This window comes from Strigops habroptila, chromosome 10 (assembly GCF_004027225.2).
Source record: "Strigops habroptila isolate Jane chromosome 10, bStrHab1.2.pri, whole genome shotgun sequence".
NCBI classification, from domain to species: domain Eukaryota; kingdom Metazoa; phylum Chordata; class Aves; order Psittaciformes; family Psittacidae; genus Strigops; species Strigops habroptila.
In genome coordinates this window covers 13,565,252-13,585,867 of record NC_046359.1, presented here as the reverse complement: position 1 = coordinate 13,585,867, position 20,616 = coordinate 13,565,252, and the positions used below count along the sequence as shown (strand labels likewise).

Here is a 20,616-nt window from a genome sequence, read left to right as displayed (position 1 = left end):
CATTGCTTCTTGATCTTGGGTGTGATGTCTCAAAAGCAGAAAAGGAAGCCGTTTCTTGGAGAGACCGATTGTGTGAAGGGTCCAGACTGTCTTTCAGACAAGCACATTTTGGGTTGTCAGTTCAGATAGGTACCTACATGTTGAAAAGGTTTCTGAGAGCTTGGCTGTGTTGAACATGCCAGAATCTCTTGCCCTCCCCCTTTTTTGTTGCTAGCTAAGCAACTTGAATAAAACAGTCACTTCCCTAGGGATTGGGTCTACAGAGATATTAAATAGGTCAAGGGGCTCGCTGCTGCTTGCTTCTGTTAATGTTTTATTTTCCCTGAAAATCTGTGTTTTTCTTTGGACAACCTAGATCCAAACTGAATTTCTTTCTGTGGAAAACTCAAAAGAAATACTACAAAGAAATACCCTGAGCAAACAGGACACCCCAGATACCTGACAGATCACAGCAAGAGGTCAGTGTTGAGCCACACTCGCACGTACCTGGCGGATGCTCTGCAGCCTGGTACCCGGTGGATGGCTCTGTGGCCACGGGGGAAGGAGGGAGGCAGGCAGGCCCAAGGCGTGGGGGTCATCTTTACTGTGGCTATTGGCAAAGACCCACTGGAACCCCACTTGCGTCTTCCCCTTGCAAGGTTTCTGCTCCCTCTGTGGATTAAGGTGTAAACCAGGTCATAGTAACTTGCCAGCTTGGAACCGAGAAATGGGTGACTGCAGATGATGCACGTCTGGTTTTGCCCGCAAATGACACCGATTTAGCAGGTAGGTCATGGTTTTGGATGGGTACTATTGGTGGTACAGAAAAACCTTGCCAGGAAGAGTCAGAGCAGTATGGACAAAGGGCTGGTACCATTCAGCAGAGATACCTCAGAGACTTGGGATGGCCGCCTGTGTCCTTGTGTCCACCCGTCACTGCCCCGAGGTGGCTGGGGAGCATCCCAGCAGAGTGTCAGGAGGCATGAGGGGGCAACATCCCCTTTCAAAGCCTGTGTGCAGACCATGTTGAAAGGCTTTTTAAACTCAGTTCTTGCTAAAGAAAATGCCCTTGTACTCAGTGGCTGGATAAAGATGTCAGGCTTTTGCCTCTAATGGGTTTAGAGTGAGAACCTGTAATTTATATAGCAGTATTTTCTCCATATCCTTTCACCTATACACCCAGAGGAGGAGCAAACATCTTCCCCGTCTATTCCAGAAAAGAACGAGACAGAAAAGCAACTGGTAATATATATCTGACTGTATTTCAAAGTTGTTGGTCGTAAACAAACTTTGTTGAAGAAATAAAATCACATGACAAGATATCAGAGTGATACTATAAATCCATTTTGTTATTGTTGCCACACTTCACATTTTTGGAACTCAGAATTTAGCTCATGGTGTACAAAACTTGTAAAAATTTATTGCAAGCGTGCCTTTGTGTAGAACAAAACTGGTGTCACAAAAGTAGTTCCCTGTCCCATGCAGAAACGCAGTTGTGTATCTCTCAGCATGAAGAGGTCACACACCTGCATTTCCTGAAAAGACTTGGCTGTTACGAATTTGCTCTGAGAAGTCTTTGAAAAAAAAAGAAACAAGAAAAAAGGGGGGGGGGGGGGGGCCATTGCAGTGAATGCTTTACCTCTGGGATTTACACTTTAAACAGAAATCTCTGGAATTATAAAGAATATGGAACTTTGCAACAGAACTGCAGCCGCTGATGTTGAGCACAGCCCAATGGAGTCATCTGTGAAGCACTCGGTCACCTAAGGGTCGTCTTTGCATCTGGTGCCGTCACTGCTTTTGGTGGAATGTAAGTTGCACATACTGAAAATCAAGTGTATGAAATGTCCTTTTTTCCAGAATCCCCATTGTTTCTGTTTGTACTGTGGCGCTTCCTCAGCCTGTCGCTTCCATGCTGTGCTGACATGCAGCGGTGCTTTGACTCCAGGGTTTATGACTACTGAACATGTATAGTACAGGGAAAAGGCAGGGAGGAGGCCAGGGATGTAGCTAAAGCAGGGTTTATGTCACTAAAGCAGCTGTGCAGACTCGTGCTAAACATCAGCCTTTCCTTTTTAATTCAAAAGCAGCAGGGGATGGGGGGTGTACCCATGCTGGAAAGATGGGAGTTAGAAGGGATCACCTGGCTCCTCTGCCTCTGCATGCCCAACCTCTGAAAGTTCCTCTGCCTCCCAAACCCACTGTTCTCCCCTTAAACTGTTCTTTGTGTCAGACTGTGTGGATTAGCCTCACCTATGTGGGATCAGATTAATCTCTGGCATAAATCTCCATTGCCATCTCCAATGTCGCCCCAGACCATGGGGTCAAGCTATTTTTAACGTCAGTACTGAAAGATTTGGCTTGTAACTAGAAGAAAAATCCAGGTTGCAAAAGTAAGTCAGTCAAGAAGAGACCAGCAGTTTGGTTTCCATCAAATGAGTACTTCTGTTTCACAGAAAGGTGTGAATTGTTCAGCAGTCACGTTTTGCATACACCTTGACACATTAATTGGAGAACAAGACCACAACGTTACTTTGACACCAAGTGGGTTGGGATTTCTGGACAGATGAACCTAGTGTATTGGGCTTTGCTTTTTGGTTTGTAGGGGGCTCGGAGGTCTTTGGGTTTTTTTTGTGACTAACTAGTGAAAATAAGACAAAATGCTCTGTTTGAAGCCCAGATCACACTCTAAGTACTTGAAGAGTGAAAGCATTTGCCAGTTTTATTTTTAGAGACAGAGTTGCCAGGGCTGGGAGCGAACTGTATGGGCCTGGCCTCCTCCCTTCCCTAGTGAAACTTCTGACAGTAGCTTGACTATGAAGTCTGTTTGTCCAAGGAGCCTGGATCCCAAATTGCACTCCTCCCCCCTCTCTGTGTTTATCTGATCAGGTCCCCGCAGGGCCCTTTCCCACTAGGTTCTTCATCCAGGTCCCCCCTGATGAATGACATCTCATTCAGAGGTTGTTGCAGTGACATCAAATGAGCACTTTTGCAGAGTGATGTTTTCATGGATAAGATTTTTGCACTACACATCTAATACAAGCTTCTAATTACTTTTGAAGAGTGATACAAAAGGGATTTACCACTTAAGGCCTTTTCGTGATACCTAACAGCTGCTCACCAGACTCATCAGTGTGGAAGGGCTTAACAAAACAAAACCAAAACACCAGAAACCTCCCCAGATCATGTCGAAGTGCCCCCTCTGAAAGCAATCCAGAGCTCAGGAATGCTACAGTCATTCCAATGGGAGCAGTGGGTGTGGTGATGCCGTTACTTGTTTCGGGTCCATACAAACCTGATGAAGCAGCACTAATGGAGCAAAGCAACACCTTCACAGTGATTACAAATAGTATAGGCTTCAGAACCAATACCCTGTTTCATCTGAGATTTGCAAAATAGCAGAAAGAGCCAGCAAAGTAGTACTACAACAGTACACTGAAAAGCCAGCTCGCTGTGGTCACCTCTTCCAGACTGACCAAGAACCAGTGGGATAATTTGGATGGTGGGAAGCAAAGGAAAGCACAGGGCAGGAAACTTCTCCAGGACTAGATTTCTGAAGACACAGAGCAATCTCTCAAAAGAAGAGGAAGAGATCCTTTTTGTACAAACCACAGATATTCTCAACTCTTCCCCAACAGTGAGATGATGATAGAAGGGCTGCTCCAGTTCATAATGCTTCTGGAAACAAAGGTAGGTTTAGGAAGAACAAGAAGGAATATTTATTAAGTGGCACTGGGAATAGGCTTGCATTTGAGCAGACGGTGATGGGATGTGTCTGTGCAAAACATCTTAAGTAATGACAGGCCAAATATATGCATGTTTTGAGCTTAGAGTTCCTCACCTTTATGTAATGTTGCTAACAGTCCTTTGACACTTCAATGTTTTTCTCAACCAGACTGAGATGAGGTCTTGTTTTACAAACAACTAATCTTATATCACTCCTAGCAACAAGAAAGTGCCATGGCAAACTCCACAACAGAGATGGATGGAAGACTTCATATTCCATCTAAGCCTCAGAGACTTTTCTCAGGTCAGTCTTAGTAATTATTTGTCTGAATTTCACATTGATTACCGGACTATGGCAGAGCTTCAGAGTCTCCATTTATCTCCTCTAAGCCCCTTATGCAGGCTGGACTGATATATTTTTCCTAATTTTCTCTCACCTCAGTGCCACTTGGTTTTGACTTGCACCTATATGGAGTAAGGAGCTTGTGCTGACAAAGCCCCATCACCCTTACTTCACGGTGGAAGGATGTTCAGCATGCTTTCATATCTAGTTTGGAAAAGTGCTTGCGAACATGAGCCAAGTCACTGATAATGCAGAGCATGGACTTAATCAGCAAGAGTGCAAACTCCACTTTACAGTTTCATCGCTCCCTTACCTGTGCTGTGCTTCAGTCTCTGATTAGGGAAGGGGAAGGAGCTAATGAAGTCTCATGAGCGCTGAGGTTGTTAAAGCACTTTGCAATCCTTGTTCTGAAAGTGGCACTGGTGTACAGAATTATCAGTACAGCATAATTCCCCACGCATCACTAAAATCAGCTCCAGGACTAGGGCACTAAGACATGTAAGACTGAGATATTGGAGGCTTCTTTCACTACTCACCAGCTCAAGGCAGATTGCTGAATAAATGTTAGAAGGAAAAAAACCTCCTCAGCCGAAGTGTGGCTGGAGGTAAAGAAGGGAAACACTGTTTTGAATTGCTGTCCTTAATGTCAGTCTGGAAACTGACTAAATTCATTTTTCCCTACGAACTGTCTGAGGAAAATGAAGTTGTACCCATTAGCAACACTGAGATTTCTACAAATTGGGATTCTCTGACTACCTTGTAAATGTAGAAAGGTTGGGGTTAGAGAATAGAAGTGGAAAATGGAGATGAGATTACTGTAAATTGCGTGCTAGTGTCAAGTGCACAAATGGGCTGAAGTAAGAAGTGGCAGAGTTTCTGCAAGCCCTTGAAGCATTTTTCAACTGAGACAACAGCTGTGTAAACCATTTCACAGTGGCTTCTAAGCTCTAGCAAGTATTATATTACATACTGGGAGAAGAAATGTTTTCCAAGAATGAATTGGGGCACGACAGACACTTCTTGAAAGGAATACCGTGCATAGAAGGAGGTCAGTATGTCTTACTCATGGTCTTGGTTCTACAAAAGAAAGTTTGCATACCATAAGTAATATTCAGTTTTCAGAAGTACATGTGAATGAAAATTCAATTCAATAGGAGAGAAGCGAGCCTTGCTGTTCCCTAGTCTACTGCAGCTTCAACCTATTTATTTTCCCCTCCTGGAAAAATTGAGAGATATTCCTCTTTGACCTGGTTGGCATTTCCACTGCATTTTAGCTACTGCTGAACTTTAAGATCTCTTGCCCAGATTGTCTCGAGTCTATACAAAAAATATCCCCCAAACAACCCAAACTTGCTATCATTTCACAAGCCATTGCACAACTAACACACGTGCACGCACACTATAACTAGCATCCTTGCACTACTTTGAGACTAACCCCCCATTTTTTTCCCCTCTAACTAGGGAGAAGCTTTAATGTTACAAGCAGGTGGGTAAACAAATCTGAGTAAGCCAGTCTGCAATAAAGGAAATAGTATAGAAGCTGAGCGGCAGTTAAACTTTTGCCTTTTAAAAGTGATTCAGTTTCTTTCTTAACTACTTTGCCTTGTTTGTAGTAAGTGCAAGATGCTTTTTGAAGAAGGAGAAATCGTAACTTTCCCCAACCCTATCCACTCTCAGCCAAAAAATGGAGAAGATGAGGTGAAATAGTCATCTGTAGAGACAGACTATGCTTTGGTGGCTTTTCTTATTGGCTTTGAGAGCCAAAATTCAGGCAGTTTGTACATATAAATATATATATTTTTTGCTTACTTATGGAATGTTAGTGCATGTTTAGGGCACCAGTTCAAAATGATGAGGGATGGTTAAGGCTAATAAAATTAAATTCATTGCAATGCTATAATTTTGTCTTCTTTTTTCTCCTTTACAAAGGAGACTAAAGCATCTTCCCTGTAATAGTCAGCCACTGTGTAATCCCCCGTCAACACCAACTCTAGGGAAAACTACTCAGGACCCAGTCCCTGAGGCAAAAAACTAGGACTTCATGGTTTTAGCTCAAGTAATGCACATAAGTAACAGCATACATTAGTGGAAAATTAAACATTCCAAGGACTTGGACCTACTGCCACCTGAAAAAGAAAAGGCATTTTCTGTAGGGGATGGTCGAGATCCAAGCCTTTAAGCATATATAGCAATGCAGCAATCGGCCAAGGGCTGCAGATCTCTCTCGGGGAGCTATGATAGCTGGAACACGCTATGCTTACTCCTCAGAAGTGCCAAGTGGCTCCAAGGAGGTCCTGCAAGCCTTGCCATATCTGCTGGGGGAATGTGCACCTTGCAAATGCTCTGGCATTGCGGGGAATTGCAAGGAAGCATTTGCATTGTTCATCCAAGCTGTCCCATCAGCACAGTTCAAGCCAGACCTTTCCTTACTGCCCCAATTTTGACTACCATATACATCTACAGAACACGATGAATGTGCAGCTGCTCTTCCTGTTTCAATATAGGCTGGTATTGTCTGAAGTAGGGTGCAATAAGAACACCATTTGCCTTTAGGTACCTCTGTGGAATTCCCTAGAAAAAGGAAACTGAAGGCTTATGTTGCTGAACATCATTGCTTTTCATTCCTCATGCTAGCTCCTCTCTCCCTTTGAATACTTGACAAGAACCAGCTACAACACTCACTCAGTCTGAAGAGTGAGTGAGTGGTGGTCTTAGTTCTCTGCAAGGCTAAGAAGTCTTGAACTCAGCCCTGGGCTCCTATGCAGCTTGACATCGCCAAGGACTAGAGTGGTACAAACCCTCTTCTTCCTTTTGAGGCTTGGAGGCCTCAGTGTACAAGGCTTTGTCCTTTCTTCCATGTTTCCTTGTTGGAGACCTTGTGGACTGAGAAGTAGAATGGGATGCTTAGGAAACCCACTGCTGTACATCGTGCAGCTGGCAGGCACAGCAGGACATGTGGGACAGTCTCCAGGCTGCATTGCAAGCAGAACCACCACAGAGTTTGCTGTCCCCTTAATCTCCCTGCAACCAGGTGAGATCTGCCCCTAAGCCTGCTCCAAACAAATAAGACTTTGGTGGAAATCGAAAGATGTCAGTACAAGGATGTACTTTGGGCTAGTCAGTAATTCATTAACCCCTGCTGGATTTTTCCTGTTATGATTTACATGCTATGCATTTGCACGTCACATAACAAGGAAACCTGGAGAGTCCTCAAATTCATGCTGGTTACCCTCTATTGGCTCTTGCCAGCTAGGAACATATACCCTGGTGAGGATTACAGTGATAAACCAATCAATCACGCCATTCCTCTGAATCAACGCAAGTCATTCTTTGGTAAAATTTGTCCACATTTGGGCACCCAAAAGCAGCTGGTCCTCTAAGCGACATGTTTTTGCCCTGTAAGTTAATGCAATTCTTTTTGTGTCCATCACTGCTAACCTTTGGAATACAGGAGTTTTGCTGATTGAGTTGTGGACTAAAATCAATAATGTGTGGAGGCCATGGTAGTATTTCACCTCAGTATTAACTCTGCCTGATTTCAATCATATCTCTCTCTCTTGGCATTATTTTCCAAAGTTTCAGCAGCCTTCAGATTCCACAAGCACCAAAATGTGGTGTTTCAGCCCTGGGCACCAGCTTACAACTATGCTTGTCCTCTACAGTGTTACTCAGAACAGGAGAACTGTTTGGGCTTGCTCTGTTTTGGTAAGGTTAAGGTCTGGCTGCAATTGGACTACTTCCTTTTTGTAAAACACAATGCCATGTTATTTTGCTAAACATGTAATTCACTTAATTACAACTACTGTGAGAAGCCCTGAATTCTAAGAAGAAGAAATCCTACAGTCCACCCCGCAGTGATAATGAGAAACATACTGCTATTAGTGACTTATTTTTTTCCTGCCAACTGTGTGCCAAATGAAGTTCTAAAATGGACCAAAAAAAGTCTTCACAGTTACACAAGGAAAAGAAAGAAATTGTTGTTCCTAAAAACTTAACAGTCCATTACATTAGATTTTTAAGCAACATTTAAGATACAGTTGAAATCAAGATGATATACTCTGATTTCTCACCTGTACACAGACCGTGGCAGTTAAGATGTGAGGCTGTATTACTTACTGGTTTAGTCACTGTTTAATACTTACAGTATTACTCACTGTTTGTTTGTGTATAAAATGTCTCATCCTGGTTAAAAAAGAAAATCAATATGTAATGTATTTCCATTTTAAATTCACTAAGGTATTTGGTTTCTTCTAATTTTGCTGTATTCTAACTGGGATCAAATTGCCTTACATTACATTAATAAAAAAAGGAAAAAAAAAACCAACATAAAAGGAAAAAAAAAGTCTTAACTGGTCCTCAGTTCCTGGCTGCCTGCCTGTGAAGGTTGCGTTTGTCAATATGCTTGCTTCCGTGTTCATGTATCTGAACTGCTTCACTTAGCACACTGGGAGGACAGCAGCATGCCTTACAGGATGGCAGACACTCTCCACCCCAGCCCATGGTGCAGACTTACATTACTTGTACCAGAATTTAATAACTCCAAGCAAGGTACAGAGTCTTCTGTAATGCCCTCCTAGGACTGCAGAGCTACGTGAGGTTATGACAGGCTCTTAGCCCAAGAGGAACTTTACAAGATGACTCTGTTCAACAAATAGTATTGAGGTGACAACTAATATAAGTCTGCTTATGGCATACAGATTACCACAGGGCATTCACATATGCAATTTTGTGTCAGCTTTTCCAGTGGCACTTTCTGCAGGACATGTTTACATCCGGCTCCTACTAGAACAGAGTTTCCACCTCTCTAGTGGCATCACTTGGCATTTTTGGATGACAGCAGTGGTGGTGTCACAAGTTCCTTGCTTTGTCATTCCAGGTGCAGTCTCTTCTTCTGCTTACCCTCCAGCTCCTGCCTATGCCACCAAAAGCAGTGCATCAATGGGAGGGTGAGGTGTCGTCCAAGCCCAGAAGCTCCTTTACAAGTCTCTCTCCAAACTGTGCGCGGCTATACCTTGTCACATGGTAGGCCTCTGACATTTTGTAGAGGATGTAGGCATTGTTTATAGCGATGCTGATGGCAAACCAGAATACTTGCTGCCAGGTCTTGTTTGGTTTGTGAGAAATGAAATACCTGAAAAGCCAAGAGAGAGGGGAGGGAAAAGCTCTGTTCAGCCAAACACTTGCAGCTGGGATGAAAGAAATCACCCCAGGCAGAGATTCTGCAGTCCCATAGGGGAAGCAGGACCAAGACTTGACTTAATACCTAATGCAAGCATCATCTTAAGAATTTTTGTACAATGTATTTGACAGCCATTTACAGTTAAGTTGCACAATTTTGGGAATGTATAGAAGTGTCTAGAAGAACAAACTTCCTTGCTCTCAGAAGCAAAGCCTCAGCAACACTCTCCTCTATAGCGCACCATGTAAGTAAGAGTACTGATACAGACTCCTCGAGCTTAACCATGACAAACATCCACGTGATGGGAGCTGTGGGTCTGAATTCCTTCAATTTGTAACTAAAATAAACACCTCAGGCACATTATGTTACAGTTTAGGGAAGACTGCTGATGCTTCTCCTCTTGTTTATCTCTGTTGCAAGCAAAGAATGATTTCTGCTGCTGTCAACAGTAGGTGGGAGGATGTGGGGGCAGAGCTAGAGCGTGCAGTGCTGGTATGTGGAGCAACAATCCATAAGGCAGAACCAGAAAGGACTGACATCCTTATATTTAGGTTCTGACTAAATCTAGGACCACTCTTTGGTCATAAGATATTCAACTTTCCTACTTTCATTTTTTTTTTAGTAACCATTTAATTCTACTACTTTACCTCTTTTTCATATTGATTTCCTCAGATAAGATCCCAGCATCAGTCTCCAGCAACCACCTCCTCCTCCTTCATCTCTTCTACTGAATTCTTGCTGCCTTGCCCAGAACTGGCTTAGAAAAATCCCTGCTGCTTTTTCTCTCTCCTCAATTTTTAGTTCCTGAAATCTTCTCTACTTCATCACTATTCCCACAGCCAAGCTTCGCCACTGCTATTCCTACTCATTTCTGTTTCTCCCTGCTACATTAGGAGCTGACACAAAGGACCACAACTGGAATTCAGAGGCTAAAAGATCTAGATTTTGCTTACTCAGGTCATCTAGATCAGCTTTACATCCACAACTGAACATCCTTTTCTGCTGGCTCTAGTTGACACAAGTATCACCGGGACAGATAATTACTGAAACACCATCTGCTGAGAGGGGAGGAGAGCTGAACTAGCCTGAGAGACTTATGGAGCTGGTAGATCCTTGCTGAATTCTCTATTTAGCGTTCGATTTGATGTGGCCAAGAACATCAGTCTGCTGGCTCATCTTCCCAACACTTTTCAAAAGTCATTAACAAGATGCTAAGAACGTAAGTCTCGAGTTTTTTTGACTGGTGCATGGGTAGATAGAGCCAGAAACAACACTAGCAACGCAGCTCTTGCCCTTGTGCAAAGCCAGCTTCTGATCTTTGACTGAAACAGGAGTTTTGTCAGATATGAATACCCTGAGAGCAGGATTGGGCCCTCAGCTGCATCTCAACATGGAGAACCTAAACAATGCAGCAACAGAGAAATACACACACATATTCTTACTTACTTGCTGTATTTGTCGTCGTATTTGCAGATATAGCTGAGGTGAGCAGCAAAGGCTTCAACTGCCAATGGGCATGGAATTTCTCCACTTTTTCTCTTAATTATAACTCCTGCATCAATTAGAAACATAACAGTTTGAAATCCACTTCATAGGTCTAGCGATTAAAACATATGGTTTCTATATACAGTCTATTATAAAATAAACCTTATGACTTCTTCTGACCTAAAACTGGGAAATTTTCTGTAACAGAGATGCTAATTTCATTTTTTTTTTCCTTGGTAGTACACGGAATGAGTGGAGGGTTAAGAAGAGGGATAATTTTTCAGTTGGAAATGAAAAGGTATTAGACACAAACGCTTTTACCCTATGTCCAGGAAAAAACCACACATGGCTGTAGACCCACAGCAGCCCCCTACAGACAGTATTAGTCTTTCCTCTGTTGGTTCTCAATGAGTTGTGGTCACGTCTAGAGCTGTGACTTGCCGATTTATGCTTTGAGTTCTGAAGGTCCCAAATGAGACCTCTGAAATTAAATCCCCTGCCTACCTCCACCCATGGGGGGCAAGAGCAACAGTACCTCCATGCCACTGGGTGTTAATTGACAAAGAAAGGAAAATACACTAAGCAGGAGGCAACTGGCTCAACCCAGTCAAGACAGAGGTGATGCTGGTGGCTGCGTTGAAGGAGCCACAACCACAGTATCTTTGAAATGAGAAGCAGCCTGATTTGCTGCTATAGGGAGCCAGAGCTCAGATGTACGGTTAGGTTGCTCAGTGGAGCTAAGCACACATTTATCTGCTTGCAAGTGATGCTTCCGGCCCTGCCTGGTCAGCTGGCTAGATAATTCAGCTCATCACAGGGAAAGATTACCCTGCCTACTGTGGAAATCTGTGGTAAGGCAACAAGCCCCCTGTAGCTACCTACCAACCACTCTTTGCATAGACAAAGATGTGGTGTCTAAAGCAGGTTACTCCAAGAATGCGCCCCATTCTCTCACACGATGCATCTCTGACCTGGCCTTCTCTAATAATACAGCAGTATTTGTGAGTCCAACACTCTCCCAAGAAACTCCCTAGCTCTTCTCTGATTTACTGTTTCTATCCTCCATGTTTTCCCTATTCACAGGAAGCTCCTTGTAGGAAGGAAGGATGAATAAAACAAACTTACAGCATAGGAGTCTAGTCCCTAACTTTTGACTTTATGTCCCTGCAGGGTTTGATGGTCAGCTGTCCAAGGTGTGGACCACCTCTTGCTCCATGTCTTTAGCACACTGTCTAGTGAGGATCCTTATTCTCTCCCAAGCACAACACTATTTTTCTCCAGGTCTAGAGAAGCACAGACTTAGCTGCATTCTTTCTCAGCATTGTTTCAATATGGGTATAATTCTGGGCTCTCTCATTTCTCAAGTCTTCAAACTCTTATTGCCCTTCTTTTGCCAGCTCATTTTACAATCATCCCTAAAATGCTCCTCACGTTTTGATTACAGACTTTACCATTTCATTCCTTCAGCTGGAAGTCTCACTCCATCCATTATCTCTGCCAAGCCCCCTGTGCTGTCCTAGCTGGCAGGCTCTATTTTGAAGCAAGATGTATGACACATACTAAATGTCATGTTACAGCTGAGCCATGCAGTGATTTATTTGGGGTCTTTAATAGTCTGATTTTTCAAGAGGCCAAAATGATATCACCTCTAAATTGCTCAATACACTCTCACCTCTGCCTCCCCAAACTGGGTTTAAATGTAGCCCAAGGGGTGGAAAAAAAGCAATCAAATAAATAAATACATCTTTCATTACATTCACATACTTATTATAGTGCCCTTTTTTTTTTTTTTTGATCCTTTTAATGAGTCCTACAAAAAATCTGTCCAGCATGAGGTAAAATGGGCTGATATACCACCAGCTTGCATCAGTGTTGCAAAATCACTTGCCATCCCACCTGGGCAGGTCAGGAAAGGGTGAGTATGTTCCTGGTGCCAGTGTTTTACAGAAAAATCCTCTCCTTTGTCCTTTTGCTTTCTTCTCTTTCCTCCCCCTCTCTTCTTCTTGGAGGATTTATATTTGCAATTTGCTTTGTATTCACAATCCTTAAAAAAATGCAGTGGCAGCTAAGCTGGTACCATATACTCCCTCTCACTTTCTATTATATTCCATGTAACATTCCCCTGTTTTGAGAATATGAACAGCGTTACAGGCACATCGTTTTTATAGCCTTCCCTAGGCTTGTTTTGTAGGCATAGGCCACCTCTCCAGGGAAGACAACTGCCAGGGCTGGGTCATCCCTAGCTGCAGGTCTCTGTGGCAAACAGTCCCAAGCCAGCTGACTCACCAGCACATCCGATGAGCTACTTCCCCTCCTGGTTCTCCCCCAGCATCGCTGTGTTCCTATCCCTGGCAGCACTCCAGGGAACACACCGCCTGCGCTGCCTTTGCCTGCGTGCTGGAAGGGGTTCTGGCTGCTGGCTGCCATAGTACCATCACGGACAGCTCTCAGATTTGGGGTTTGAGGGGTTTTTCGACTTTAAGTAAGTTTTTATGCCATATGGTCATCAAGCAAAGCCTGAGAAATATCACCCCAAATGAAACAAACAGAAAGACAAAGGTACACCTATGTTTGTTTCGTCAAAACACTTACTCTAAGACAATGTGTGATTTTAGGAGCTAAAATAACGTTTTTTAAAATGGAGGCTCAGTAATACCAGCACTTGCACCCACCTTTGGTAAACACTGAGTCTCCATAACACAATGTAACAGAGGGGGCACTGCATGTTCCAAGGCTTTTTATCAGGACTTAGATTTGTTAAAGTTCTTTATCAGGGTTGTAGACAGCCAGCACTGTGTAAGGTCTAATGCTCGAGGTCTTCTCATGAGAGTCCTCAGGCTCCATCCTCACTCTCACCATACTTGGACACCCCCCCCCCCCCCGAATGTAGTCTCACAAAGAACATATGGAAATTTCTAGTTCAAACCAGAAGCTTCCCCATCCTGAACCATACCTTTAGCATTATGCTTATATCCCCAGACTTTCCACTTCCTGGCCAATCCCACAAGTTGATTTTTTCAGGAAACTAGGCTGTCACTGGACACTCCTCACTCCAGCTTCTCCTGGGCTAATAACCACACAGGGACTTACATAACCGCTTCATACAACTGTGATGCCTCCACATCTCCCATCTTCTCACAAGTCACGTGTGAGATGCCAACATGCCATTTCAGCAATTTAGTCATTGCATATGTGTCCAAGCTTTGTTTTCTATCCTTAGCTATTGTCTACTTAGCTTTTAAGTAGAGCTGGTTGGTGAAGAGCAGGTATGAAAGCTCTTCTCGGAAAGAAGCTACTTCTTAAAAATATCTTGGGTTCAACAAGTTTTTGCTAAAGCTGTCATTCTGCGCATTCTGTCATTCTTGCATTCTTGCCATTCTGTGCAGCAAGTGAGGTTACTGCCTGCTCCATCCTGCTTCATTCGAGAAATAGAAAAGATCGTAGTTATTTCTAGAATATAGTAATGGAGATGCTGGGAAAGTGGGCACCAGATCTGGACTGGAAAAACAAAAATGCAGCCTTTTCCCACAGATGGGGACATTTGGGCCGGCACATACCTCATCTGCTTTAGAATAAGGGCAACTTTTCTACTCTTTGGGGTCCCAACCTCTTTTGCTTTCTCGGTTCTTCTGTAATACAGGCACATGAGAAAATTAAACTCAAGTTAAAGCTTAAGGGAAATTAAAAACCCCACTCAATTTTGTTCTAGGCAGAAACTTCATGCTTGATAGCAGAGTAAGCAGGACATTTTTGCAAGACTAAAGATAAAACTCATCCTTTAGCATCTGAGATGATGTATTATGACACATTGGTTCAAAACATCCACAATAAATAACCTGCTGCATCTAAGAATAGTATTCATAGATCAGCTCTGACAAGTGCACTGCCCTCCTGGTGCCTCTGGCTTGGGTGGGATTTGCACTCTGAGTACAGGCAAGATTTACCTTCCTGACTTTCCTTTGAATTGCAATAAATAGCTCATTATTAGCTACATGCACCTCTTTTCCCATCCTAAGTTTTGTTTTGACCATCTCTTGCCTTATATTTTTAAGGTTTTCTCTTCATGGCCTCCTCCACCCCTGCCAACATTTATGCTCAACCCAGTGCAAACACGCACCACGCATTGTCAGGAAATCCCACTGATGCCAGTTTCAGTCCTACCCTGCGTGGGTTTTATTCCCCTTTGTCTCTACCTCCTCTCCCATCTAATGCATGTGCTCAGCATGTTTGTGCTACAGGTTTGCCTCAAGGAGAGTAGGTTCCTCGTCTTCCTCTATATTTACATGTCTTAGAGAACACTCTGGTGGTCCAGCTTTAAGTTGGTTTAAACTAGCTTTGCTGCACTGACTTCAGAGATGCCAAATTAGAGGCGGGCAATCTGGTCTCCTGCCTTCCTACCGAGTCTCCATCTGTTCCCAGCTCTCCACTAGAGACTCTCTTCTCTCCAGAACCACTCTTTAAAAAGGCAGCCTCTGTTTTCTGCTCTGATTCACCGTGAACTATGTCAACTGTCCCAGCCAGCATTTGGTGAGCAAAGTGTTGGGCAGGTCTTGCCCATCACAAACAGGTCCTCATCAGTGGACGATAAACTACCTCAGACAGGTGACCTACAGTCTTATCTTTGCCAAAACAGACCCAAGGTCAATCACAAGAACAATAACCCACACCTCCATGTGCTCCTTGTAAAGGATGCTGCCAGTGCAGAGTCTGCTTTTGTTCACTCTTTTAACAGTTAACGCTGATGTTTGAAAACAGAGTATTTTTCTACTAATATTTATGAATTAGAACCAAACGCTCTGTGCTAGCCTATAAAAAACAAGTGACATGTAGTGATAACTCTTGTCCAGTCAGTGCAGCTGAATAATCTAAATCCAGCAAAATGCACAAAGGAAACAGCACAAATCCTGCTGGTGAATGCCCCTCGTGGGGAGCAACACTGCTCTGGGGACTGGCTTCAGCAGGGTCCCCAAAGTGTCATATTTCCTTCATGTACATATTTTCAGTACCTGTGCTCAGACACTGGTCCATGCGAGTCACCAAGTCCTCGCTCTGCTGGAGTGACCAGCAGAACTCCTCAGGATCAGCCGAGCTTTACTAAGGTAATGAGCCTTCTGGCAAGGCACTGAACAACATGCTAAGTGAACTTCTCAGCTTACCATACAGTAATTCAAGGCCTTAACTTCGCTTCTGTAGTTTGTAAACACATGTGAGAGTCACTCAGGATTCAGAACATGAGTGTAAAAGATGCCTTTGAATTGGTGGCTTTACAGTTAAAGATTTAGGTTATTCTTTTCTGTCTCACGCAGTTATACATAAATCTGAACAATAAAACTGAAAAGAAATTGAATCAATATTTTCACTGAAAGATTAATTTCAAAGAGTTAGCTAATCATACTGCATCTTACAGAAGCTTCCAAACCTTCTTAAAACCATCTGTATACTTTCAAAAACATTTCAGTGTCAAGAAGCTCTTTGCAATTATTTGAACTATCCAAGTTATCTGTTTTGGTTTCTTTTCATTAACTGCTAAAATCAATTTAACATACAACAGGAAACCTTAATCATATTTACTTCTGCAAAAAGACGTTTGTTTGTGACTAAGTTTTTACTGGATAAGATAAATTAATTTTAGGATCTGGTCAGAATTCTAAGTACATCGTAACGTTTATTAATTTTTCTGTAGCAGCAATCCTATAAGATGCTTTGCAAATGGGGCTAGTATAGTGTAAGACAACAACAATCTTCCCTTCTCTGACCATTAGCAAAGATATAATCTTTATACCTAAAAGGACACTGCTTCCACCAGCTCAGGAAAGGAGGCTGCACTGCAGTAGGCTTTTAACCTTTGTATGGGAAAAAAGAATAGCTTAGGAAGACACAAAAGGGAAGTAATCACTACTGTTACTGTTTATCTAGGATATTACGATCGAGCTCTTTGGTCAGGCTTATTTTAAAACTCAGTGACTCATTTTGCCTTGTCACATAAAGCACGTGCACTTTTGAGATGAGCAGTAGGAATATTGCTTACCTTGTTGAACCGGTGAATAGGCATTGGTCAGAAAACGAAAGTGTCCTTTATTGTACCAGCAGATCAAGGACATGTTTCCCTTCATTCTTATTCTGTACTGTCCTCTGGACTGGGGAGTTTCAGGATTGTTCAGCATGGATGGAGGTAGGCCTGTGCAGTCACTCTTCCTCATGCTCAGCAACCCACAGCAGTAAATCTCTGCATATGAACAAAAACATTCTCTATTAGCAAGCCACTACATGGACCCTCAAAGCAAGAGCAGTAGAGCAAGTCTGAATGACTTGAGAAATGAAAAGAGAATGAGCTTGCCCCACAACTTTGCAGTTCCACTGGCCTTCTCCTGTAATATCAAAGATTTATGTCCTACATTAATGTCTCTGGAAACTGAGACAAGTGCAGAAAGCCTGCTGTCTTGATAAAATGTATTGACACCTCCTAAACATTCATGATAAAGGAGAAGAATTCAGGGTACCTTCTCAACAATAACATCTATAACCTGTGTAATAGTCTTCACAACATGTTTAAAATTGGACTGAAAATAACCCCAACAGTGATATGCATTATGGAACAAATCAGAATTTATGGTCCAAGAGTCTTTAATGCTCAAATAAGGGAATAAATTGTGGAGGGAGCAGGGAGGTAGGGAAAGCTATAGCAGCTTAGATGTTAACTGAAATAAATTCCCCTACATGACTCCCATGATGCTTTTGATCACAGCATACACAGCTGACAAACTCCAGTTTAATCTATTGCTTCATCGTGCTGCCCAGTTCTTGATTTTCAGCTCACTACTCCTTGTACCTGCATCATCTGGTTTGTTAAGGAAATGCTGCTTAAGCAATTAAGAACCACTGAAACTGCTAGTTGGTTTAAAAAATGCATGTGCCAGAAAGATAGAGAAGGTGGAAATACAAGTTCAATGAAAACAGATTTTAGGTAAAGGTAAACCAAGGTGCCCTACTTGAATGAGCACTGATCTTGACTAGTACAGACATCAGAGGTTCCACAGGTGACACATTCTGCTGATCACAAAAGTTTCTTGGTCTTTTGTGAGGCCAATATGTGAAAGAAGCAATTAATAAAATCTAACACCACAAAACACATCTCAATGCAACCAGGTAGGCACAAACAAGATTTGGAAACAACATTAATAATGACAATGGTTGAATTTATCATTAGGTTGTGAAATAATAACGGACTGTTTCTGCTAGTCCAAGAGACTAACAAAATTGACCAATTCTTGATCAAATTTACTGAACTCAAGGAAATCTTGGATGGAAATTTCCTCGGTTTCCCTAGGCTTTGTGCTAATCCACAAAAGTGGGAAAAAAAAAACCCCAAACAAAGGGCATGGATGATGATGACATCTGAGCACATCTTTTGTATGGCAGCAGAGGCTTTTGGCAGTTTAAAGCTCATCTGTCAGCTAAGTCTGCTTGATCAGATTTTTCAATGTGCTGAATTCTGCATGTTGGACAACTGGATATCTTTACAGGGGACATGCCAAGTCAGACTACCATGTCTGGTTTCCCCTGAGCATGTTGCCTCTGTTTTTGGGTTTCCATTTACGTGGCTTTTCTGCCTCTGTCTTTCTGGAATGACCTGAGTGATTGAGTGCACGTGCAGCCTTTGTCCTTGGTTCATGTAGTGCCTGGCATGCTGAGCATCCCCTCAACAGAGCTCACAGATACTACAGGAATACTAATATAAAAATCGCTAATACTCATTAATTGGTCCAGTTGCTGTGGGCAGGTCTACAAGGAGCTCTTCCACCAGAAATTTAAGACCCTCATTTCAGAAGATCAACCAACACAGCAATGGGGCAACTTCATTCTGAATGAGGAAATCTGTACTCCATCAGTTTTTTCTAATGAATGAATCTGTCCCTCGAAATCTGTAAGTTCCTTCCACAAAAGACAATGAGAAAAGCCTGCAAACTTGCAAACTTTGGCATTAACATAGCAAACTTTCAGAAAGCTTTCTTCTAGTCAATATTAAAATCTTCTTGCTCTGATAACAAGCAAGCCTGAGAAGAATTTCCTTAGCTGCCTAAAGTTTATGACTCACTGAACTCTCCAGGAGACTGCAAAGGTATAAAACCAAGCTAGTAACTACATTATTGTGTTACAGCTTCAAAATAGCAACACCTATCTCCGAGATCACATAATAATTAATTGTAGCCTTTTCTTTAGCTCAAGCAATAAGCCTGCACAAAGCTTCCAGCAGATGTTTCACTCCTCATACAGCATAAAGGTCCCACTCACTCCTGGGAACCTCTTCCAGTCTCAAGCACATACTGTGTAACTTTCCTGCTGTATAACCTAGAAAAGTGCAGCACTTCTGCACATTTACTAGCATCTCTCGTAATGGATGACACTCTTAATCTGTAGAGTTTTTTAAAACCACCCAGTTACTATAGCAATAGAAGCAATAAAAATGATGCCCATCTGGCTCAATGAAGTTTTTGTGTGTAATTAAATCAGAATCACAATAGGTGTTTGCCACATACACAGGAGTCATTGGAGACAGGCTGTCCTCCTCTGGTCTTTTTAAACTAACTGCAATATAAATGCGTACACCTAAACCAGCTTAGCAAAGATGAGGAAATGTGGTGCAGTCACCCAAGATTCATCCTGGGGCCTCCAGACCCTGGAGAGCTTGTGCTGAAGCCTGTTTTGCCACATCTTCATTAGTACCATTTGCAAAGTCAGCCAGGCTTGAGCTAGTTCAGCCAAAAATACACAGAAATTCTGCAGTAATTTATCCTGCATGCAATGCTGGGTCAAGTCAGAGCTAGGGCAACTGAGGGGCCTACTGTGGGAAGCAGGTGAGAGCTTGCTTTAGTCAATATGCTGGCGTTGCAGCATCCTGCAAAGCTTGTGGGAGTGCCATGGTCACCCAGGCTGGCAGCCCCTGCAGCTTTGACAACCCCAAGCACTCTGCGGGACAGAGCCAGCTGCTCCTGCTGGTTCAGAAAGTGCAAAAAGGACTTCAGGGGACTCTCTGTTTAAGAGAAGCATGGGACACAGAGCTTTAGGAGGGGCTGTCGCTGTAATGGACAACACTAATGCTTAGAGATAATGAAAAAGGGATGTGAACTATGAATGAATGTCACAGCAAGTAACAATGACAGCTGTCTGCTCGCAGAACAGAGAATTTGGGGCATTTCAGTCCAGGTTTCCAGTTCTATTCAGAAGACAGAGAAAGAAACGCTTTGTATGTCCCCTGCAAAAAAGAGGTCTATTCAGGCTTTTTATTTTGAAAAAGATCAAAATGCCCTGTCTTATTTTCTGAAGTTTTCTCAGCTCTTGGTATCTTCAGAAATCTTCGAATTATGTTCACTAACACCCCTTTATATTACTAGGCACATATTCTCTACTGTGGTACAGTGAAGGTGCTACACAGCAGGCTTTCAAGAAAGAACTATGGATTTTGCAGTAACGCATGTGTGGGTTAGGGTTAAGAAAAGCAAACGACCGTTAGGGTTCCAAAAAGTTCTTCATTGACTCACAGGATCCTATGGATTAAAGGATATTTCAGGTTAGAAGGGAAATTAGGAGGTCTCTAGTTTCATCCCCTGCTCAGAGTAGGGTCAGCTCTGAGGTCAGACAGCGCTGCTCAGGGCTTTATCTTGTCTGGGCTTGAAACCCTCCAAGGACAGAGACTGCACAACCAGTCTGGGCATCCTGCTGCACTGCTCACAGGAGAAACCTTACATCTAGTCTGAACTACTTTTTTGTTTCAGTTTGTCTGTTGTTTTTTTTTCCTCCATGATGCACTACTGCAGACAGCCAGCTCCTTTCTAGAGTCATAGAATGGTTAGGGTTGGAAAGGACCTTAATCATCTAGTTCCAACCCCCTGTCATGTGCAGGTGC

The 20,616-nt window shown here is 42.8% G+C and overlaps 1 protein-coding gene across 1 annotated transcript in view; it reads right to left on the bottom strand.

Annotated features, from left to right (window-relative positions):
* Positions 1 to 1,222: 1,222 nt before the first annotated feature.
* PGBD5 (piggyBac transposable element derived 5) overlaps positions 1,223 to 20,616 on the bottom strand; it is a 70,503-nt gene continuing 51,109 nt past the window's right edge. Inside the window, exons 5-7 of the mRNA XM_030499860.1 lie at positions 16,741 to 16,938; positions 10,674 to 10,779; positions 1,223 to 9,179 (exon numbers count right to left, since the gene is read on the bottom strand). Of these exons, the coding sequence (XP_030355720.1) occupies positions 8,984 to 9,179; positions 10,674 to 10,779; positions 16,741 to 16,938 (500 nt within the window). The 3' untranslated portion in view covers positions 1,223 to 8,983. The remainder of the gene's footprint in view (positions 9,180 to 10,673; positions 10,780 to 16,740; positions 16,939 to 20,616) is intronic.